Raw genomic sequence first — 24,134 nt, 5'->3', positions numbered from 1 at the left:
TGCCCAGGACTCCCTGGCGCTACCTGCCTTTCTCACGCAGAGGGTTTAATTCTCAAGTTCTTTGCCCGAGTCTGATTCTGCTTTCATAGTAGTAGGAGACTGGCTCAGCAGCCAGGTGGATGTGAGCTTTGCCTGCAGCGGTCGTCCCTGGGCCTACTGGGATGAAACCACACGAGCCTTGGAATCAGGCCCCCAGCCCGACTGGGGCTCCATCCCTGCCCTGGGCAGACGGGGTGGCTCACTCCTCCCGCCCTTCTCCCCTGCCTCTCCCCCAGGGAACCCGGCCGTCTGAATTCTGTACCGGCTCGAACCCACTGACCCTGCCGAGTCCGGACTCTGCCTGCGTCTGACGGGTCACCAGGCAGGGGCTGCTGCTGGACTTTTCTTTTGTGGCCTGGTAAGCCAATAAACAAGAACCTCAGCCTCCGTGCCTGCGTGCCACCCGACTGTCAGTGTGGGGCCTCAAGCTCGAGCCCTGAAGGCAGGGCCGCCCTGAAAGCCTGCGGAGGCCAGGTGTCCCACTGGAGGTGTCCTGCGTGCAAGTCTAGACCTTCTGTGCTCTCCAAGCACAGAACGGGACTGTCCTCAGATGAGTGTCTCCAGGCCTTGGACCAGGAGCCCCGCAAGGGCAGGAATTCTTCCCCCTGCTTGAAGGAAATGGTGGATGTAAGGGACCTGCCTGGGAACGACCCCGGCCTCTCACACAGGCAGACCCCATGGAAAGGTGGCTGGTGGGGTGGGGAGGCCCGCGGGGGGCTGAGCTGTGCTCTCCCAAGCGGGGACCCAGGACCCAGGGGTCTCCTTCCCCTGGAGTCGATGGGTTGGGGTTCTTGGCCTGAATTCACACGCCGCCCCAGTCCTGTCCTCAGAGAGGCCCTCCCTGGGACTGAGCAGAGCGCTCCCAGCGGTTGAACACACAGCCACAGCGAAAGGTGAGAAGGTCAGAGACTGAAATGAGGACAAGGCTTTGACAAGTTTAAAACATGTATTTAAAATACAATTTATAAAATGCCTCATCTGCCGACTCAGGAGCCCGAGGTGCGGGGTGGGGTGGGCATGCCTGCCGGACCGGCAGAGCAGGACGGCAGGGGGCAGGCTCCCTCCCGGGCCCCCCTGTTCAGACGCCCGAGGGGCCCGCATGGCCAAAAACAGGACCCCGGAGGCTCCCAGAGTCTCTGCCTACCGGGGAGGCCGGGGCAGCCCTGCCGGCCGTCCCTGAGCAGAGAGTCCCCAGGCGGGGCGAGCAGGGGAGGGCGGGGCGGGGCCCTGGAGGGGCTGAGGGGGGCAGATCGGGTGCTGCCTCCTGCCTGCAGGTGGGGCGCACCCTGACTGAGTGGGCGGAGAAGGGCGGGTCGCCAGGCCCGGACCCCCAGCTCCTTTGGTTATAGGCTGACGTCAGAGTAGTGGCTCGTGGGAAGCGGTTAGCCGGGAGGTCTGAGGCCTGGCTCGGGCGTGAGGGGGGAGCTGGGGAAGGGGACAGAACCACAGAGGCAGACAAGGGGCAGCGGCCTCAGGTTTCTGCCCCCTCACCCCTCCGGGGTTTCCAAGCCAAAGCCTGCAGCTTACTTAAAAAAAAAGCACTTAAGGAAAGTTAGAGACAACTACAAAAAAAACCCACAAACACACACAGAACCCAAACCGTCCTCCATCCCCCGCCCGCCTCCCCCAACAAGAGCTCCCTGTTTCGTTTCGTCTAAGCTTTGTCTGTCACCTCTCTGTCTGGGGAACCGAAGTCGACTGCGGGTGGGTGGGGGCAGGCACGCAGCGGGCAGAGCCCATCTTTGGCCGGAGGGAGGCGGGAGCGGCAGGCCCCACGACCCCCTCGATCCAGACACCCGTCAGCCGGCCTCCTGGGCTCCCGCCAGGAAGAGGGGAGCGAGAGCAGGTGGTCCCCACAGTGGGGCCCTCAGCACCTCTGGCCTTTCTACCTGCCGACCCCTGTACCTTCTCCAGCTGAAAAGGACAATCTCATCTTGGACCAGAAACCACTGTCACGTGAGGGATGGACACTGTCCGTCTCGGACGCAGAAACCTGGTCCGGGACGTGGAGACAGCAGCAGCCTTCCCCCCCGCCCACCCCTCAGAACGGCCTGTGCTGGCACTCAGCATGCCCAGGCTCTCACTGAAGCTGCATCCAGCTCTCTGCACACACCGCTTCCGGGCTCCACTCAGTGGTAAGCCCAAGCTGGGGACTAGCTGCTGACTCGGCTGGCAGCCAACCTCCCCTCCTAAGGGGCAGATGCAATGGGCCAAGGCCTGCTGGGCCCCGCTGACATCCCCACGGGGTGAGTTGAGGGCAGGAGGACCAGAGGCAGGAGCCTGGCCCGCCACCGTGGCCGGCACAAGCTGCCCCAGCCACAGACGTCACAGCACCCGCTCCAAAGCTCATCTGCCGAGCAGGCAGGCCGTCTGGCTGGCTGAGGGATGCCAGGTGCAGTGCAACGGGACAGCTCAGAAAGCCTGAAAGGGGCCAGATGGTACACACGGCTGCTCTCGGCAGAGCCCTCTAAGCCTCTTCCACCTCAAAGAGCCAAAGCCAGTCTCCAGGCTTTAAGGACAGAGTGTAAACTGCCTTCACTCAAGGCCCTTGCTATGGAAAAAAGGGGTGGAGGGTAGCCTAGGCGCAGGGGGAACCACTCTGTCATTATCAACCTTTGCAATGCACAGCTTGTTTTTCCCCAAACGTACTCAGAATGGTTTGCTCCTCAGGTAGTGATTTCACAAGGGGAATGTCCTGGGTACAATTACCAAGCCGATGCCATCGACAGCGATGGCACCCCACAGACACGTGAGAGTTATTTCTAAGTCTTGCTGGAGCGGGAAAGTCCACCTATGTTCTGACCACACTCAGCAGGAGGCTCCGAGTCCTGGAGTCAGACCCTCTCCTGGCTCTCCTTGTGCTGACAGCAAAACATGGAGCAAGTCTTGCAGCCGTTATTCCCACAGCCTGGAGTGCAGCCTCACTCCCTGCCTTCTTCCAGAAGCAGTAAGCCTGGCTGGTCGGGAACCACCCTGAGGGGTTTTGGAAGGGGAAGTCTGTTCACTTTCTCCATCTCCCAAAATACTAGAGGTGAGGGGTTGGCACCCTCCCCAGGCTCTCAGAGCCTACAGAGCTAGCCCAGTCTGCAGGCAGGGCGCAGAGGCCCTGGGCCGTAGCTGGGGGAGGGAGGTATAGGCATGGGTGCTCAACTGTCCTGGGGGCTGCAGAGCCCGGCCCCGTCTGGGCGGCAGTAGGAATACAGAAGCTAAGCTCACCAAAGTCCTATTGGTTAATGTTTCTAGTGAATTTCCCAGAAACACTTTTAAGTAGACTACCAAACTATCCTTTCTCAATTAAAAATTCATTAAACTGCTAAAACCTCTCCCATGCACTTGTTTTTTTTTTTTTGCAAATCAAATATTTGTATAAACAAACAAAAATAGGAAGGAAAGAAAAAAAAAAAAGGATATTTTCCCATGGAACTTCCTTTTAAGTGATGAAGACACGCACTTGAGGGTGGTGGACGGGAGTTCTCATCTGTGTTTTGAAATCCCAAATTAATGAGCATGATAAACTGTTATTGCTGGCACTGGCTTCACCCCAAGTGGCCAAGGGGCACTGCCCGACTCTACTCTGAGTCCCTGGGGGTCCCCCAACCCTCCTCTTACCCCCACCCTTTCCCTTTCCATTGACTGGGGACAGCCCTTGCAGACACGCCAATCGCAGTGGGAAGAGGGGGAAGGGAGGTCACAGTGCATGGGGGTCAAGGTCACAGTGGGCGGAGCAAAGGGGATCACAGTGCAAGTCAGTCGGTCGCTCCCTCTGCTCAAGTCCAGCGGTCTGCCCCGGCAGTGCGGCCTGCAGCGGGCGGCGGCATCCTTGGCAGCCCGCGTTTATCTGCGCTGTTTGAAGCCTTGGGACCCATCGGGACCCAGAGGCTGTCTGATCACATTGTTGGGCTGCCGGCTGTCCTCCGGCTGGGAGATCCGGGTTGGCCTGAAAGAAGAAGACCAGAGGGAGGCCTGAGAAAGGGCAAAGGAGAAGCCCCCAGATCTTAAAGTCAACTCCTGCGTCTGGGGTGGAGGCCAGTGGCTCCCGGCCGACTCTGGCCCCATAAGCCTACTTCTCTAGCGAGCAGACTCGGCGCACCTCCAAGCTGGGAAGCCCGGAGAGCAGATGGGGAGGACGGTCCCTGCTTGCGAGCGCCCGCAGCACTCTGGAGGCGGGGAGCGTGCCCCAGGGCCCATGCTGTCCAGGGGCAGCGACAGTGACCACGGAGAGCACGTGTCCCACAGACCTTCGGGGTCCAGGCTCCCCAGAGGCTGGGCTGAGGCTAAGGCCTCTGACCAAGACTCAGCAGGGACCCTGCCCCGCCCCGTTCCTCCTCCGAGCTAACTCTAGGACTGTGAAGAGCTGGAAGAGAATGGACTTCTACTTTGCCAAATGAAGGCTCAGAGGAGAGAGAACGGAAGTCCGTCAGAATAGTGAAGGCACAGAAGTACCGCACAGATTAGAATGCCAAGCCTCCGAATACCCCCTCCCTCCCAAAGAGGCTTCTCTAGTTAGAAAGAGGATGTTCTAACAAATACTGCTTTACCGAGGGATGACAAACTTACACAAAGCAACCTCTAGGGCTGCAGAGGCAAAAATGCCATCAATAAAAAAATTTAGAAAATTCACAAAAACATCAGAGTGGACCATATGAGACCCAGAAGATAACACCCGCAACTCACTTGTCATTTAATTGTACAATAAATGGATGAGGAAAAACATAAAATAAATGGATGAGGCAGGTGATTATCATCCCGTTTCTCGGATGAGACGGTGAGGACACAGAGGGTTAGGTAGGTCTGAGCTACGTAGAAGGAAGCGGCAGAGGTGTGCTTAAAACTGGCCAAGGTAACTGGAACCCGTGCCGTCCACCCCTGCGCGCATAGCCCCGCCCCGCCCCGCAGGCCGCACTCCTACCCCCGAGGGGTGGGGCGACCACACTCACCGGTCGAGGATGGGCTTCTCTTGCTCCTCCTCTGGGCTGGCGCTGCCCAGGATGCGCTTCCGGGCCTCTGCGTACTCTGCCTCCCGCTGCGCCAGGGACTTGACCGGGAGGGCCGGCCTGCTGGCGGAGTTGGGGCCGCTGACCACACCGTTGCTGGTGGGCCTCTTGAGGATGCGGATCTGTGGAGGGGGGCCCGTGGGAAGGCTATCATCCTGAATCACAATGGGCACTTTGGGAGGAGATTTGGATTTCCTGCTGACGAAGAGCAAACACAGCCTCAGAAGTCCTGTCCACGATGATGGAGTACCCAGTGCGCCCCGCGGCTATCCTCCCCCCAAGCCTATTCATTAGTCTCTGGCCTCTGACCAGACACTGAAATTCTGTCAGGAAGGGTTTCGCCAAAGAGCAAGCCTGCCTATTAAGCTCACACAGCCCCAGGTCTGCTTCCCAGACCGAACCCCAGGCGAGGGGGTGGGGGAACGCCAGCTCACTCTGAGACTTCTCTCCTCATGATGATCACGGTCACAACCACCACAGTTTGGCCCCTGTGACAAAACATCTCTCGTCCAGAATCCATCGGCCTCAGTTAGAAACCTCAGCTTCCCTACACAGACCAGAATGTAACAGGCTGGTAGGTGGGAGTCCCTCAGCTTGAGGGTCGGCAAAGCACTCCCTCCCAGTCAAGGTCCCAACATGAGCTCAGACCCAGGCTCCGGGGGCCTGCCCCGCTGCCCCGACCGGCATCGAGACGGGACTGGCCACACGCCCGGCCTCCTGCTGAGGGGCCTGTACCTCCCGGACCCCGGCGGCCCCTTCGGAAGAGGTCCCGAGCAGAGCCCCTCTCGCCCCGCAGCAGGGCTCTCCGGACTGCTGGACGCTGCGAGGCTGTGGTCCGGGATGATGGAGACGGCGCCTGGCAGCGCTCCAAGGAAAAGCACTGTGCAGGGCTGGGGGCGCACGGCGGGCGTGCGCACACAGCGGGGCAGACGACAGGGGGGAGACAGCCAGGGAGAGCGAGGGTCCAGCGGGAGGGGCCGCGAAGACTCTCCCCGAGCGGTCACCGAGCTCCTCCTCAGAATCGAAGAGCCCCGGGGGCCTGCTTTCAGGGCCCTGTGGTCAGGAGGGGTCGTGACGGGGCGGGGGAGGGGGCTGCTACCGCGGGGCATGGAGCGGGTCTGGGAGGCCAAGGCAGGCGGCCAGGGCGCTGTGACCAGGCGCGCAGACAGACGGGGAGCCAGGAAGCCAGCGGGCGGACAGGCCCCTAGGCCCCCAGGGACAACTAGGTAAGCCTGCAGAGGCCCTTTCCTCCTCCCCGCGGGACGCTGACAGGTCAGCAGGGCCAAGACAGACCGCTCCAGTCAACCTACACCTGCTCTGCAAACCCACTCCCTCTGCTGCCTGAGTGGGGAAAGCGATCCTGAAAGGTCCTGAAGAACTCCCGAGAGCCTCTTCTTCCCGATACCCTCGTGACGCCCTGAGCCACCAGCTGTGCAGGGCCCAGGGGACTCGCCTGCCCAAGTGCGTTGTGTCACAGAGAAGGAGAGTGGCGTCTAGGAGACAGCGTGCCCCGCACCTCCGTCAGCCTCCGCGCCCAGCCCTGGCCTGCCACCTCCCCCTCTGCAGGCCGCCTCATAGGGGGCCCACTGACACAGCACGCGGGCGACCACTCCAGCCTCACTCCCACGGCCGCCGTGTCTGACCCTAAAGGAAGCGCTTGCTGCCCACGAGCCTGACCTGCCACACCTAACGGCCAGCTGGAGACGCCACTGGCTGCCCAGCACTCACGGCAGAGCGCGAGCCCTCAGACCAGACAGCAGCCTTACCTCTCCTTTTGTGTGATCTTCAGTTTTTTTTCCAACCGTCTGTCTATTTCCTAGAGGAAAAAAATGTATATAAAAAGTGGAAAAAAATCTCTCTCAAATAAAAACTTATGTCTTTATTTTCAGAGCTAAGGGCGGCGTCCTCTGTGACCAGGGACGACAGTGTGTCCTTAGAAGTCGTGGGTGCAGCCCTCCCTTCACGAGCCTCTGGGGTGTGGGGCCCTGACTCCCTGCAGGTTCGTCCCCCTCCATCCCTGAGGCTGCGGTGACTTCTAGACCGCAGCCTTCAGCTGGGGTCTCTGCACAGTCGCCAACCTGTCCTTCAAAGAGCCACTCACATCAACTCTCCAAACATGAGCCTGCCTGTGTCCCGTGCCCACTGAAGACGCTTCAACTGCTGGCCGGGCCGGTCCAAGCCCTAAGCACGCCTGTCGCACGCACGCCTTCAGCTCCTGTTCCTGTCACATCAGCCACAGCAAACCCGAGCCGGCCCACAACACAGCCGGCCGGTCTGCCTGCCTCCAGTCTCCAGCCCTTGTAACCTCCCAGGTATCCTGCCAAACACAGCTGGAGCGGCCGCCTCTCCTCTCTGAAGTCTCCTCTGCGCCCATACATGTCATCACCTGCTCCTCAGACACACACTCTCCCTTCATGAGCCCGTGTGGCACATGTTTTACAATTTTTTTCACTTGTTTGGACTAGAACTCCGAGACCAGCACCGAGCAAAAGGCCTAGAACAGAAGAGAAGCCGACCGTCGGTGCAGCCGGATGGAAGCCAGAGTCCTCCGAGCCTCAGCAGCAGGACCTGCAGGCTGCCTCCAGAGCCGGGGGTGCGAGTCTGCCCGTGCGGGACAGGGAAGGGGCGCCCAGCACGGCTCAGGCTCCGGGCTCCTCAGCTGTCCTGTGTGTTCTTAAAACACGTCCCATTCAACCGTGTTCAGGGAAGGCAAGACCACCTAGCTGCTGGACAGGGGCGTAATCACATGCAAAATTACGTACTGGTTCTCAACCTGGGTGACTCTGGTACGTTTGGCCACGTCTGGAGACATTTTTCAGGTGTCGTTACTGGAGGGGAGGTGTGCTGGCATCCAGTGGGCTAAAATGCCCACCGGGATCCCACTAAAATCCTACAGTGCACAGAACAGCCTCGCAGCAAAGAATCATCTACCCTCAAAGGTCAACAATGCCAAGGCTGAGAAATCCTGACCTAATAAGATGGAGGGATTTTGAAAGGACTCTAGTACTTGCAAAATGTTAAGAAAGATGGCCTTAGTGAAGTTTTTGAAATATTTTTTTCAAAAACTTCAGAGCCCAGAGCTAGTTTTCACAAATTATGTCCTGAAATATAGTTGATGGCTACAGTTCAAGCTGGTTAACTGTATTGTTCAAATCTTCTACAATCTTATTGATTTGTTTGATCTATAGACTAAAAAAAAAATCAATAATTATTCCTTTTAGTACATTAAAGCTTACCATTGTGAAGTGACAATCTCTACCTTAAAATCTATTATTTCACACTAATAAAGCTATACCAGTTTTGTTTTGGTTGATATCACCTGGAATATGCTTTTCCCCCTCTTTTACTTCCTTCCAAGTCTTTATTTTCGTTTCCTGTAAACAATATGAAGCTAGCCTAATGATATGAAGCTGAATCTAAGTGGAATCTGACACTGATATGACTGATGCTGAGTTGTCTTTAACATGTGTTGTTTTTATGAAAGACTCAAACTATATTTAGGCAAGCATAACAAAATGTATTCTGAGGGCACCCTCAACTCTCTGGAGGGGGTAGGAAGCCACAAGAATGAAACCTCATACTCAAGCTTGGAACACAAGCTAGTGCCTATGGCTGTCTAATGCTGAACAGAAATGGTGCCTGGAGGGTTAAGAAAATGAGCTAGATGTTGTCTGTGAGCACACAGACATGTACTCAAAGAAAATCTATGCCGACAACACACTCGGTAATGTATTTCTTCTAAATTTCAGGATTAATGACAGTGGTACTGCCTGAGTAAACAGTATGTTTCATGTTAGACTAATGCCCACCAACTTTTAAGGGCTTTTCGCAAATAACTTGCAGTTTTAAAGTTTGTGTCATTTTGCTACAATCTGAAAATGAGACTTCCTATTCAAGTTCCTCCATCATAAATGCAAAGTTTTACATCCGCGGGATTTACGTCTTCAAACGGGTCAGATCAAATGCCTCCAAGAGGCGGGCAAGCACCCAAACTCCCTCTGAAGGGAACAGAGTGGCCGAGGGGAGGGGGCTTCAAGGGGCCGGGGGCACGCGTCCCCCGAAGACAGGCAGACAGGCAGCCATACCCCGGGAGACTGAAGCTACTGCTTCAGTTTGATGGGGAAGCTCTGAATTTTTAAACTTCATGACAAGAACTCTTGCTTTTATATTGCTGTGAGGACCAAATAAGAGGCAACTGGACCTAATAATACTTAGCGGGTTTTTTAAAAGCACTATGGGAAACACACGTTGTGGTGACAGCATCTGAGAGCGCCCATGCAGGCTTCCTCTCAGGAGAGCACGGCATGCCCTCTTTCTCCAGGGCGCAGGGGAGGCAGGGAAGCTGCCAGGCCCAGCAAGCAAGGCCTGGCGGGGGAGAGCCCTTCAGGAGCGCGCGTGGGGAGGCAGGGCCTGGCGGGGAGAGCCCGTCAGCAGGGTGTGCAGGGTGGGGGTGGGGGGGAGGCAGAGCCTAGTGGGGAGATACCCTCAGGAGGGTGTGCGCGGAGGCAGGGCCTGGCGGTGACCCCGTCAGGAGGGTGTGCGGGGAGGCGGGGGAAGAGGCTCTCAGGAGGGTGCGCGCGGAGGCAGGGCCTCAGGGCTGCCATGCACCTTCCCAAACACTCCCTTCCGGTCACACTGACCCCGTGTGAGACAACGCGGCTTTTCTCTCTCGGTCAGATGAGGGAAAGGTGCTCAGAGAGGTTACAGAGCCCCCAGGGTCACAGCGCAGCCCCAGAACTAAGGCCTTTGGAGGTCCACCCCACGCTGCCGCCCACCACACAGCTCAACCCCCTGGGAAAGCCAGTGGACACCGAGCCCTGCTTCCTCCCAGCCCCTGGATCCTACTCTGCCCCCACACCCCAGGAACTAATACTCGCATTAGTAACCCCACGACCTCGGGCAGGATGGTTTATTGGGGTTGAGGAGGAACTCGTCCCGCAGTGGGAAGGACGAGCTCTGGCGCCAACAGCCCTGGAGCAAAGTGGGCCCCGGCCACCTTGGGCTGGACTGCTGCAGCCCAGCGTGCCCAGGGCTGTCTGCAGGAGGCGGGCGCCCTGCCAGCAGCTGGAGGAGGCCCCGCGTCTCCTGCTGGAGTCTGTCCAGGTGTCATGAGTCAGTCCATCCTCTCCTTGGACAGGCCCTTGCAATCAATCCACTCTCCGACCCGGGCTCTGAGGAGCTGGACCCAGTGGAAACTCTCTTACAGGGCACACTACAAGGAGAACGCCAGTCTCCTCCAGAGAGGCAACAGCTGAAGGGATTCCATCGGCTGCAGAAGGCCTGGTGTGGCCCCGACAAGGAACCCAGCTAGCTAAGGGCACCTTCCTCTTCCACAGGGAGGCACACAGGCCTGAGAGGCCCAGCCTCCACGGCTAGTGAAAGAAACCCACAAGCTCAGCGCTGGAACTCGACTCCGAGTGGAAGGGTCACCAGGGCACAAGGCAAGTGTCAGGGCAGAAGTAATCACAGGTGAGGGGCTAAGAAAGTTCCATTTCTCATGGCTTCTCCTTCCGGAAAAGCTCTTTATTTATTGTCAAGTAGCACTGAACAGACTCCAGAAGATGATGCTCTGTGCCTCCTCTCTCTGGGTCAAAATCCTAAGCAGGAGATCTGCTGTTACCAAGCACAGGTGTCACTTCACCGCTTCAAAATGAGGTCCGTGCTGCCTGGTCTGCAAGAACAAGCAAGCCCGAAAGCAAGCAGCCTAGGGTCGGGGAGTCACGAAGAACCACCGTGGGCAGCAAGGTGCTTCTGGACAGGCTGGTCCTTACGAGAGATAGAAGGGAGGTCACCGCCACAAGATGAGTGCAATGAGACATCAAGGCCTGCAAATTCAACACACCCGAGAAAGACGCACAGCTGCACTGGCTGCTGAGGCCCTTAGTCTTGTGATGAATGTGCTCACGTGAACCTCCAGCAGAAAGCTGGGGGTGGACGCACAGGAGCAGGAGGAGACACCATGAACAGTCTCCACTGTGACACAGCCACGACCTTCCAAAGGAATGGAGGGTCAGGATGTGTGTGCATGGCAGGCAGACTGCAGGGAGAGCCCCGCTCCTGTGACACAGAGGTGGACAAGAGAGAAGAGAGAAACGCGAGAAGGGAAGAGATGAGGAAAGAGGAGAGGAGAGAGACAGACTCTTCTGGGCCTTGGTGCAAAGTGCAGTAAGGACAGCATCGTTACAGCGTACTGTTGCAAAAAACAGACTTTACCACTTCACCTAGGAATGACGAAGCGGATTCACACTAGTCACACTCAGAGCAGACAAGGTGAACAAACCCTAACCCTGACCTGTTATCCGGGGTGTGTGTCTGTGTCTAGTCCTTTCTAGAGCCTGGCCTGTGACTGCCAGCCTCCCAGGGCCTCCCTCACTCGCCCCGGGGTCAGAGGACGGGCCAGGCCGCTCCACCACAGCACCCCTCTCTCTGATGACCTAAACCCAGACCCTCTGGTCACCAGGCAGCTGACACAACTTCCAAGAATCCAAGTGATCTCATTACCGAATGGAGGTCTAAGAGGTCTTGGCTCTGATTTAGGAAGCAACATCTTTTTATCAGCAACAGTTACTATCTAAGTGACTTTTTGAGCACAATGTGTCTCTCTGTCAGTTGCCATTTCAGAAGTTGGTATTTTCTGATTCTCCTCTCAAATTCAAGGCGGAATGACCGATCTTGGGCTCCCTGTGAACCGCTATGCCCCACAGGCTCATGCAGTCTCCTCCACCTCTCCCAAATTGGGAACCACATATCTGCAAGTAGACCCCGGGGGCAGCTTCCCCAGCAAGGCACCTGTGTCTCCACACCACACACCTGGGGGGAGTCTGCCTCCTCCCACGACGGCCTCAGTTTCATTTAGGGATAAAACAAAAATAACTCGTGGGTAGTTGCTGTTCAGTCGCTGAGTTGTATCTGACACCATGGACTGCAGCACACCAGCTTCTCTGCCCCTCACTGTATCCTAGACTTTGTTCAAACCCATGTCCATCGAGTCGGTGATGCCATCCAACCATCTCATCCCCTTCTCCTGCCCTCAATCTTTCCCAGTATCAGGGTCTTTCCCAATGAGTCAGCTCTTCGCATCAGGTGGCCAAAGGACTGGAGCTTCAGCTTCACCATCAGTCCTTCCAGTGAATATTCAGGGTTGATTTAAGATTACCTGGTTTCATGGGTGGAACCAGCAAAATATGGTCTAAAGCCAGATAGAAAGGTCTCCATAACTTTTAAAGCACACCCCTGGCTATTTCAAGTCCAGATGTGCAATGCACAGAAGCTTTTCCTAACAACCTTCATATCAACTTTAGTAACGGCGCTTCATCCCTGCCTTTCTCTCCAGGTCACTGGCACGGCGGTGACGCGGTCCTGCCCCGGGGGGGCTGGCCGGCTCCAGTGCTTCCGCTTACCCCATCCCCTGGCTAACTCCAGGAGCGACGGCACCCACAGTTGCCTCCCCCAGGTCTGATTTCACAGCGAGCCTTCAGGATCCCTGACAGGTTCAAAAACAATAATAATAATAATAATAACTCCTGAGCAAACACGATTGGGTAAATCGGAAAGAGCAAAAGGCAGAATTCAGAAGCTGAGAGACAAAGAAGAGCTGTGCAGTGCCGCAAAGCGATTTGAAGGTTCTATTGCCCACCAGGCATTCCGCCTTCCTGTGGCTCCCACAGCAAGGAAAGACATTCCACTTTAATTATGTGGGTCACTGTAGGGCAAAGGATAAAGTTCTAAAGCTCCCTCCCTAAGGAAATCTTTGGCCATTTTCCTTTTGTTTCACTGTGATTAAAAACAAAAAAAAGCTGGAGACAAGCATTTACGGAAAACCTGCTGTCGAGCAGGAGATGCGCTAGCAGCTGCTGACAGGGGGCGCCTGGCCAGGCAGAGGCAGAGGTGTACAAACGCTGTCGGGAGAGAGAGAAGCCCGGGAGAGCTGCAGAAACTTAAAGGAGAAGAGACGTCGGGGAGGAAGAGTGACAGTAAGAATAGGGGAAAGCAAAAAAGAGACCCCAAAGAAAGACACCTCTTAAATAGGGACATTCAAATCTAGAAAGGCATCTGATAATGGACCCATCTCTGTAACCTTAGATTAGCTTTAGAAAGTCATCTGAGATTACTTCAGCTGCAGCCAGCAATGGTTCTTATTAGTTGGTATCAATACTACTCAAAAAGCTACTGTGGAAAATCAGTTGTAACTCCTAGGGTCAGCAAGATATGAACTGGAAAAAGTCAGGGGCACCAGAAAACCACAGAGGGCTCTGGGGTGGTATGCAGTAAAGACCAAACAATTTCTATTTGCTTGGAAGAGACACCCACTTCCTGCTTTCTTTTCCAAGTTCGAAAGAGCTTTCCGGATCCCTCTGCGCCTGCCCAGAAAGAGGGAATCCTTTGGGCACACTCTCCTCTGCATTAGATCCAGCTGGACCACTCGGCGCACAGTGGTGACTGCCGTAGGTGGCTGGTATGCACTTGACATGCGGCCAGTCCAAACTGAGACGTGCTTTAAGTGCCAAAGACACAGCTGACTTCCCAGTGTAACATAGCTCTTTAATATATTTTCAATATTGTTTATATGTTGATTTGATACTACTTTGTATATATTGAATTAAAAATATTAATTTCATGTGTCTGTTTAAACTTTTCAAATATAGCTTGTAGAAAATTTTACATTACCTACATGGCCTGCAGGATACTTCTGTTGGATAACACTGGTTTAGACCTAACCTTAGAATGACAAGTATCCCTCTTGTCCACTACATCTGTCAGCAACTAGTGACTGAGTGCCTCAAGGACCCAAGAGGCATGGTGTTTAGTGATGTGCAAAACCCACTCTGGTGGGTCCTATTTGTCTCAGCATAAAGCAACTAGCACTCACTCAGTGCCCAGTGTCTGGCTCAGGCCATGCTCTGGGTGACATCCTCCACCTCACTTCACTTCAGCTCTCTGAGCTCTGCTGTCCCTCTGAAACCATCTTTCTCAGAGTTGCCAATAGCCTGCAGTGGCGCTATGTTTACTGGTGAATCCCAAACCTTCACTTAACTCAGCACTCTCAGTGTTCCTTCCTTGCGGCATTTTTAAAGTTGAAGTAAGCTTTTATCAATAGAATGCATAAACCATTTTCTTTATTCAGCCTCCCAGACACTACGCTCCTGGTAGTTCCCTCTCACGCTTCGTATTTGATTTCTTCTATAACAAGATAGGTTCCTCTTCCTCTCCTGATCCTTTGAGGTTGGAGAGTCTGCCCCTTCTGTTTCCAGGTTGGCTTATTAAGTGACCTCATCTAGTTCCACAGCTTTAAAATCATTCATATACACAGTCCCACTTGGATTTCAAAAGGTACCTCAGCCTACTGTGTCCAAAACCAACTCTTGATTTTATCCCGTCACCCAAACCTGTTCCTCTCACCCCATTTCAGCAAGTCCAGTCTTCCAGGGCTCAGGCCAGATACTGGACTCACCTCTGAGGCCTCTTCACACCCACATCAGCAGATCTTGTTGGTTCTATTTTCAAAATGTATGCTGAATTTTCTCAATACTTCTGCTGCTGTGACCATCTTGGTTTTAATTACGAACAGTATCCTGATAAGTCTCTGTGCTCCCATTCTTGCCCCTATAGTTTATTCTGCAGAGCAGCCAGAATGATCTTTTCACTCAGGAATAACTTTATTTAACTCTTATCACTAGGCAGGGTAGACTTTATTAATCTAATTTCACACATGAGGAAAACAAAGCTGAAAGAAAGAAAGTAAAGAAAGTGAAGTTGCTCAGTCGTGTCCAACTCTTTGCGACCCCGAGGACTGTAGACCGCCGGGCTCCTCTGTCCATGGGATTCTCCAGGCAAGAATACTGGAGTGGGTTGCCATTTCCTTCTCCAGGGGATCTTCCCAACCCAGGGATCGAACCCGGGTCTCTCGTGTTGCAGGCAGACGCTTTATCCTCTGAGCCACCAGGGAAGCCCCAAAGGTAATGATCACACAAATTTTTTTTTTTTAAACACAAATTTTAAGGCAAGATAAAAATGTAAACAGAAGCTTCCCCTGTCTGTCGGGTCTCCCCCCTCCCCAAAGTGTGCACTGCTTGCTTGCATATGCACTAACCAGACCTTCTCAAAGGTAGGAATGCCTGCTCAACCATGGCCATCCCTGTTTCCTCCTGGCATCAGGCATGTAGCTCCTTAGAAGACAATACTCCTTTTTCAATCGTGGCAGGGGTCAAAATGACCCACCACTTGCCTTGGTAGGTACAGACATCTCTGGGGAACTTTATGTATCATGCCAATATATTGATTCTCTTAAACACAGGGACTGCTGCAGAACAAACAGGTCAGACAATTTGGGGAGATACTGGACCACACCTAATGGAAGTTCTCAGCTTAAATATTTACTTACGACCTTGCTACTAGTATTCTACCTGTTTTATAAGATTATCATTTTTTTTTTTTAGATTATCATTTTTTAAATTACCAAATGCATAATGACTGACCCTTCAATACAATTAATGACAAGGTCACTTGAGACAACTGATCAAAGATATAGTTCCGTAAGATTAATGACTGTAATAGTCTAACCTTCGATATAGGAAGAAGCAACTAAAGGGAACCATTTCCTGGACCATAACAGATTAGTAAGTCAGGCAGTCCAGAGGTTTTTGATTACTGTTAACAGGGCTGAGTCCAATAGCACATTAAATGGCCTATCAACAAAATCTTCACCTGACCTGGAAATGAGCATTCCAAGTACTCCAGGGCAAATTGGTCATAAAATGCCTCCCACACCTTGGCTGAAATTAAGACCGAGAGCAAAAGGGATTGTTCAGTAAAGAATGTCACCCATCATCCTGTTCTACAAGAACCAAGCCGTTAGGCACTGCAATCACTGACCTTCAACACCCTTGGAAAGAACGCAGGGCGGAGATCAGGATGAGGCACTGTGCTCTGGGGAAAACGGCAGAACTGATCCTCAGACAGTTACCTATCTTCAGGAGAAAATTTTATGGACCCAGCTTCTCCCATCTTCCATACTTGAGAAAAGCACTAAAACCATCACTAAGGTACCTGTTCCTTGAGAATGGCAGTGACCGACCGAGCCATGTGCCCGAATCACACACGCCCCTCACCATGTCACACGCCAACTGGCCTCCCCCTCACCTCTCTGACACTCTCTCAGAGCTCTATGAGACCCTCTGACTGCAGTCTTCAGGTTGGCGGGGGTGACACTCTCCACTAGGTCATCAGTAACTGTTCACTGACAGTAGCTAGTGACCTGCCCCAGACCACACCTGGCACGTGAGCCCTGAGCCTAGACTCCTGATCGCTCTCCTGCCACGGATGGAGAAAGTGGGTCACTGACTGTCAAAGGCAACCTATCCTTTCTTGCTACTTTTCACAATGAAGACAGCAAGGCTTCTCTCCCAAAGGAACTGCTAGACCTACAAAGTCTAGGGGATGGAGCAAAATCTCTATGACGCCCCACAACACCAGGTTTTACTCAAACACCCAAAGGCACCTTCACCACCGTTAGTCAGAACCATGGCACTCAGCAGGGGCAGGAAACACAGGGCTTCCAGGCCAAGCCAGTAGAGCAGGCAGGACGGCAGGGAGCACGGCAGGGAGGCAACAGGGTGGGCTGTGGAGGGGAAGCAGGACCCGGGTGAAGGCATTGGGATCCAACATTCAAAATGCAAAGTGGGTCCCAAAGCAGTCCACAGGATATAGGTTACCCGAGGCCATCAACGTGAACTACAGATACAGGGGGCCTGAGAGAGAAGAGCTGGTGAGAGATCTGAGCACACTATTCACTTTCTCTCTCTCCAGAGGCTTGGCCAGATGTTAAAAAGTTATTTTCCATTTATAATGAAGATTTCAAGGCACTCCCTGGTGGTCTAGTGGTTAGGACTTGACACTCACTGCTGAGGGCCTGGGTTCAATCCCTGGCTAGAGAACCCACAAGCATTGAAGCACAGCTCAAAAAAAGAAAAAAAAAAAAAAAAATTCAACCAGCATCTCACAGTCACTGTTCTTAGCATTACAACTAACAACAGGATTCTTTCTGGCTCTTGAGCACTGAGTTCAAGTTTCTCAGATACACAAAATGCATTAGTTCATCATCCAGGCTACAGAAGCAGGAGGTCAATCCCAAGCAAAAGAAATACACAACTGCAAAGGAACCAGGAACTAAACACCTTAAAGCACTTAACTAGTCAGTTCTCTGCCACGGTGAACAGACTGTCCAGGAAGGTCGTGAAGTGTGGGCTCAGGGTGCCAGCAGCCTCAGCGGGGACCGCCTATGTGAGCTCCCGTCCCGCACACGCCACTGGGTCATGGGGACAGAGGGGACAGTGAACGTGAAGTGCGCTCCGCCCGCCCCGTAAGGCGCCCTCAGGAGGCTAGCTGAGGAGTGGGGAGCCCTGCCAGGAATGGCCAGGGGATGCGGGAGTTCACAGGCTTACAGGCACTGCTCCCCAGCGAGACACGCAGCTCAGCAGCAGGACCAGGACGGACGGCTGGAGGGCCCCAGGTGCTTTTACAATCCAAGAAGGCCAGAACACAGGGGCTGGACACGCGGCTCTCTCCAGGTCTAAGAAGAGCACCGCCAGTCCTGGCCGTTCCAGACTCTAGTCATGACTGTCCTGCGCAGTCTCATCTAAGGACCACACCCCTGAAAAATGCCATTTTAACTGCATTTTAACAATGTTTACTATTCCTTTTAGAAAGGAAAGACTGTTTCCTGTGTTCATTTTGTAAGGGAAAGTGTTTTGGGTGTTGGGAGAGGATGACGTACTGTGAGGGACATTTTTAAATGTCTTACCCTCAGGGATAAGATTCTTTATGTACACAGAGACCACTGTTAGGATTTGTTGCTAACTTCTGTGGCTGCTGGCTTTAATCTTTATCCTGCACAGAGCTGAACTGGGTGGTAAGGAGAAGGATGTTTGGTGGAGGCGAGCAGAGTTTAGAAACCACTTGGGAAGAGCAATCTTTATAGTAACCACTTAAGAAAAACCAATTTCATTCTGTATTTTGGCCACAGATACAAGTAGCTAAACTTGATCCCCTAGGAAACCAACAAGTCCGTAGCTGTCGTGAGAGGAAAAGAATTTCTATTTCCGTGGAAAGTGTGCAGGAAAGAACCCACTCCACCTTGTCAAGGCCAGCTACTTGATACAGCCTTAAACTGACATGAACTATGGGGGCCACTGCACCACAGAGGGGAAAATGCGAAAAAGAGGCTAGCTCCAAGGAGACTGGAGTCACCAGATCCAGACAACAGTGCCTCTTCTCTGGAAGGATTTTACCAAAGTTTCAGAAAGATACACAGTTCTGTCCCGTTGGAGAAGGAAAAGCAACTTTCCAAATTCCAACCCACAGCAACCACGGCAGCTCTCTTGTACACCCTGAGCACGCTGGGAACAAAACCCCTGTGCAGCCTCAAAGGAGAGCGCTGAGCAGTCACGAGTGAAAAGCTATTCTTCTTCTGAAATCACAGTGAAACATCTTTTTTCCAGAGTCCCAGGCACAGACTGCTCAGCAGAATCTTGTCTCAACTAGCCAACAACTTTATAGAAAGTTCCCCTCTGAAGACATCAGTCCCGTGAGCTCAGTCTTTCCGTAAGGACAGCTTAGCAGTGGCTCCTTTGGCCACAGTACCCCTGAATTTGTGCTCTCTGATACCACAAACCTTAAATGCCTTCTTTACTGTAAGACAAACAGAAGGAAATCAGCACCAGGTAGCCCCCAAAAAACTAGAATTTGCCCCCCACCCACACCCAGTGTACACCCTCTGCAATGACAGCAATTTCAGCAGCACTGGAGACCCACAGTGAGGCAGGCAGCCTTGCTTCAGGGAGAATGGTCTCTTCTCTAAAGAAAGCTAAGCAAATCAAAGCTCTCATCTTTTAAATTAAAATCTAACCATGGGGACTTTCCTGGTGGCCCAGTGTTGAAGAAGCCACCTTCCAATGCAGGGGACGTGGGTTCGATCCCTGGTCAGGGAACGAAGCTCCCACACGCTGCCGGGCACCTGAGCCCACAGGCCGCAGCGAGAGAAGCCGGGGCACGGCAGCCACTGAGCCCCCTTCCAGGACAAGAGAAGCCCCTGCTCCTCAACTAGAGAAAGCATACGCACAGTCTAAACAACAACAAGTACAAAACTCACTCCTCTCCAAAAAAACCAGCCTCCAACACTCTTCTCCGCTTTCAGGACAAACTCCAAGCCCTCCAGAACCACGTACAAGCTCTTCCCGATCGGCCCCTGTATACCTCTCGGGCCTCAGCTCTTTCCAGTCTGTCCTGCCAATGCCCCACCTTCCAGCCAGAAGGAAATACTTGTAGCTCTCCTAATGCTGCACATTCTTCACTCACTGCCTCCTTGCCTATGAGTGCACTGGTCCTCCCAGACTTACTAGTGCTTAATTCAACTTGGCCTTGGAATCTTACTTTGGGCATCACCTTCCCTACAAGACTGTCTCTGATCCCAGGCCCAGGACCCCGTCTATACCTCTCCCAAAGAAAGTGCTGCCTCCCGGTCTCCTCAATGGACTGTGTACCTCTCCCAAAGAAAGTGCTGCCTCCGTCTCCTCAATGGACTGTGCCTGGGACCTGGAACACAGCAAGTATCCCATGCTTACTGACACCTTACTAAGACTCACATATCACATGATGTCCCTGAAGCGCTAATGTTCAGATGACTGGCTCTATGAGAGTAGAAAGTAAACATAAATTCTTAGTCCAGAAGACCACTGTCCTTGAACTTAAGATACACTTTCTTCCAATTAGCTACATGACTTGCCCTTACAAAAAAGAATAAAAGGCAACTTCTGAGACTCAACAAAATGAGAAAGGTTGCCAATGCTTGATATTAACTACCAGTTCAATTCCATTTATGTACCATCATCCTTCCCCTAGGACTGGGTTAGCTCATTGCCAATAAGATGGAGTAAGCTGTATCTTTTTTGAGTGTCTAAACAAGTGAATATAAAGCTTCAGTCAAACAATCAGAAATCTGAACCCGTGTCCATTAACTAGCTTTTAGAAATGTTTTGATTTTTAAACTTTTCCCCTTCTCCCTTTTCTTTCTCTAACTTCTATCCCATGCTTGCACGGTAATAATTAATCAGTACCAGATGTCTTAAGCATGTAATGTCTTAAGAATGTAACCTCTGATAACATCACTGATGCACAAGTCTAAGTTGTTTTCAGAATAAGATGACCTTTGCAGGTTCCACATCTGGACCACCAGGTCACAGACCACTGGGTAGGAGGCACAGACAGCCTGGCTCCTGGAATGATGATTAAGAAGTATCACAACAGAATGATTAACCACCAGCTTCCCCTCTCTTTCCCCTTTAGAAACTCCTGGGAATTCCCTGGCAGTTCAGGGGCTGGGACTCTGTGCTCTGACCATGGAGGGGTGGAGTTGAATCCCTGCTTGGGGAACCAAGACCCCACAAGCCATGAGGCACTGCCAAAACAAGACAGACAACCCTCCTGTCTAAAAACCAGGTGGTGTGGACCTGAGACTTGTCTCCCACATCCCTGCTTGGCGCCTTGCAATCAAGTCCTAATTCTGTTGCAAACACCTTACTTTGCTGCAGCCTGGGAACATCAGCTCTTTTCATATTGAGCAAACTGTTAACCTCATTTGGGGGGAAATATGACGATTACAAAATGCACTATTTGTCCTCAAAATGTGCGTAAGATAAGGACACAACTTAAGAGTCTGAATCAACATTAACTCAATCCTACATTTTCATTTCTCCCAAAGGCAGTATATTTTTAAAGAATCACTTCCCTGATGGAATATAAGTCACATTTGTTAAATTGTCTTTTCTTTTTTTTGAGGCTGTAACTCCTTGGGAGAATAGGTAAAGGGACAATTTTATATCAGGTAAGTGTTCACTATACTAACTAAAAGCAAACAGCAATCTATTTACAGAATATTTGAGATGTTTTTCAATGTCAGTCTTCCCCCAGAGGACACAACAGAACTTGATACTGAGTGTTCTGAAAATAAACCGGAAACAATGACCTCAGATGTACTGACAAATAAGAAAGAAATTCTAGCATGATGGCAAAATTCTTTGTGGTGTTGGAGAACAGGAATCACCAAAAGCCTCTACTTTCAAGGATTAGAACTCTAGATTACATAAAGCTTAAATGCTCATGTTTAGAATGAGTCAACCCCCATTTGCTAGCCTCGCCATCCCAGTTTTTTATTTTGGCAAGGGGAGATGTGTGTGTGTGTAATTTAACTCTCATTACCCTATCGCAGTTGAGAGACAGGGTAACCTGAAGCTAAGACTTTTACATACTCAGCTGGCTACATCTGAGAAACACTGTATAGTCAGTTTCCCCATGATATAGACATCACAACTTATCCTCTCCTTCAAAAGTGCACATTTACAAGACTCTATGAAATTCGCAAAGGGAATCAGATTCAAGGGAACCTTCAAGGATAAGACCAAAGCAAACATATTAACAATAAAAGTCAGCGCCCAGTTCCCAAACTGTCCATAGATCTCCAGGTGGGAGGCAGCAGAATGCGAGAGAAAGAATCCAGATTTGGAGTTAGACAGGTCAAATCCCAGCTTCCGGATTACTATCTGCGTGACCTTGAACCAGACAGGTTTCCCTAAATCTCAGTTTCCTTACTTATTATCCTGTAGAGGATAATACCTCTACAGGGTGTTTCAATTAAATAAAAGCTATATAAAGGAACTTGCATTTTGGCAGTACTGCTTATGATGTCAGTGTGACAAGGTTGGGCTCCATTTCTGTACCTGGCACTTATGAAGGGTTTAGTACAAAAAATACTGGATGAGCACCAGAAAGATCCAAGTTAGATCTGACATCTCTGGTGTCCAGCTATAAAATTGAGAGTGGGCTAGTTTATCTCTAAGCCCTCTAATGGTTCTCAAAAACTAAAGCAATCCTCAATTTCTGGACCCTACATTCATTTTTTGTTCATTTTCTTCTTTAACATGAGAAACTCCTGTACCCTTGAAACAGGTGAGGAAAAACAAAGAAAGGACAAGATTCTCAAGAAACTTCTCATGTGAGTCACATTCAAATTGTAGGCCAAGCTCTTTCACAGGGAGCGACAGGAGGGGTTCTGAATGATTCACTCACATTCGTAGGCAGTAAACGCCTCTACCGGAGACTGCGAATTCTCTGGCACAAACTCGCTGCTGAGCACACTGCCTAGCACAGAGCAGTCACTCCAAACTGCTTGCTGAACGAATAAAACCCGGCTGGCTGACACCTGGTGCTCCCCATAAAAATCCTTCCACTGCTCTCCTCACTCAAGTCGAAATTCAAGAAAGATGGTCTAAGAATTGAACTCAATAACTTCTGAACGAGTTAATTCTTCAAACCCTCAATTATGCTAGGTGAGAAACAAACACCCTGAGAGATGCTGAACCACCACGGGGAAAAACTTCAAGGCCAAAGGTCCAACATTAAGGGAACGCTAAGGGCGAGGGCCCGTCTCTCAGCCTGCTCAAGCGCCGACAAGCACCCTCAAAGGCGCTCGGGGGAGGGGGAACCCAGCTCCTGTCGTTCTACCCGGCTTCCCGCCTAGCTCCGTAAAGAATCTGCCTGCAACACAGGAGGAGCCTGGTAGGCTACAGTCCATGGGATCGCAAAGACCAGGGTTCGATCCCTGGGTCGGGAAGATCCCCTGGAGAAGGAAATGGCAACCCAACTAACCCTAACCCATGGACAGAGGAGCCTGGGGTCGCAAGAGTCGGACACGACTGAGCGACTAAGCCACACTCGGCTCTCCACGCCCTATTCCCGATAAACAGAGCTCCAGGGGGAAGAACAGACACGAACACGAGAGCCCCAAAACACCTCCACACATTCACCAGGGTCACCACGGAATCACACACTCCGAAAATGCCAAATAAAACACGAACCAAGTCGAACTGGCTGCTCCAGCTAGGGATAAACTATCTTCGCACAGCTTGTGGAGGCAAACAAAAGCCCCCAAAGCAAAGAGCCGAACGGTCCACTCCCCCTCCCCGCCGGGACAGCGGCTGCCTCAGGCACCGCGCCCCCGCTCCCGGCGGTCACTCTTCGAGGTCCTCCCGGGGCTCGCGCCCGCGGGAGAGGGGCTACCGCCGAGGCTTTTGGCGGTTCTGGCGGGGTCCCCGGAACACCGGCCTGCCCCGGGCGCTCAGAGTAAAACTGAAAGAGGAAAAAAGCCCTGACTCGCCCACCGTGGCGGACGGCACAAAGCAGCGGGCACTTTGGCAGAGTCGAGGGTCCAGAAATGACTCCGTTTCCTCCCGCTCTTCTCTGGGGCCCCGCCTGCCGCCCCGGAGCGCGCACCCCTCCCCTCACGGTGCGTCGCTCCCCATCAGAGCACATGAACTTTAAAATGGTGCTCTGGGCGCGGGGTGGGGGTGGGGGGGGGGGTCCGACGGGGAGAGGAAGGCCCGTAGGAGCCCGGGGCGGGCCGGCGGGCGCCCGGCAGAGAGGCCCCGGGCGGCGGGTGGGGCGCCCCGGCGGTGCGCACGTCGGCCCGGCGGCAGCGGGGGAAGGAGGCGCCGAGGTGAAGGGAGAAATGGAACGCGGCCCCTTTAAGAGGCCTTCGCGGCGCTCGGGGGCCAGGGGCCTCTCCTTCATCCCTGGCCCGGCGTGTGGGGCCCTTCCTCGGGGAGAACCATCCCCAGACCCGCTCCCCGGAGGCTTCCCTCACGCCAGGTCCCGCCCGGCCCAGCCCCGGGGCGGCGGCTCCTCCTTACCCCGCTGTCTGCCGCCTCCTCCCAGCTTTCAGCGACCTCCTCATCTTCCATCTTACTCGCCGCTTTCCCTCCTCCCCCACCCCTCCGTGCGCCTGCGCCCTGAAGTGCGTCTCGGTCGCGGGCGCCTGCACGCAGAGCTTTGCTCAATGAACCCCGCCCCCTGCCCAGGCCGGAAGAGGCTCTGGTCCAAGGCCCACGATCCTCGGGGAAGTCATCTTGAAAGAGGGCAGAGAAATCAGAAGGTTGCCATTTTTCTTAAGGGCAACGTGTACTGAATGGGAGTCCCTGTGAAGTCATCGTCTTGAGTACGGGAAGTGTGTTCTTTGAAACCATCTTTTCTAAGGGCAAACAATTTACTTTTTTA

The 24,134-nt window shown here is 52.9% G+C and overlaps 2 protein-coding genes across 5 annotated transcripts in view; one reads left to right on the top strand and one right to left on the bottom strand.

The window, feature by feature from the left end:
• SPATA21 (spermatogenesis associated 21) overlaps positions 1-2,464 on the top strand; it is a 39,517-nt gene extending 37,053 nt beyond the window's left edge. The window contains exons 15-17 of the mRNA XM_065928883.1: positions 2,029-2,174; positions 2,234-2,285; positions 2,401-2,464. Of these exons, the coding sequence (XP_065784955.1) occupies positions 2,029-2,174; positions 2,234-2,285; positions 2,401-2,464 (262 nt within the window). The remainder of the gene's footprint in view (positions 1-2,028; positions 2,175-2,233; positions 2,286-2,400) is intronic.
• On the bottom strand, positions 967-23,858 carry SZRD1 (SUZ RNA binding domain containing 1). 4 transcript variants are annotated; one of them, XM_065929906.1, is made up of 4 exons: positions 23,771-23,858; positions 6,800-6,849; positions 4,977-5,231; positions 967-3,976 (listed from the first exon to the last, which is right to left on the bottom strand). In XM_065929906.1, exons 1-4 carry the CDS (start codon positions 23,819-23,821, stop codon positions 3,874-3,876), a joined length of 459 nt encoding a protein of 152 aa, XP_065785978.1. In that variant the 5' UTR covers positions 23,822-23,858; the 3' UTR covers positions 967-3,873. The 4 variants fall into 4 exon arrangements, with proteins under 4 accessions (XP_065785978.1, XP_065785979.1, XP_065785980.1 ...); XM_065929907.1 differs by having other exon boundaries at positions 4,977-5,228; XM_065929908.1 differs by lacking the exon at positions 6,800-6,849 and having other exon boundaries at positions 23,771-23,855.
• Between the last annotated feature and the right edge of the window lie 276 nt (positions 23,859-24,134).

This window comes from Muntiacus reevesi, chromosome 3 (assembly GCF_963930625.1).
Source record: "Muntiacus reevesi chromosome 3, mMunRee1.1, whole genome shotgun sequence".
Taxonomy (NCBI): domain Eukaryota; kingdom Metazoa; phylum Chordata; class Mammalia; order Artiodactyla; family Cervidae; genus Muntiacus; species Muntiacus reevesi.
This window is presented reverse-complemented; position numbering and strand designations above follow the sequence as displayed.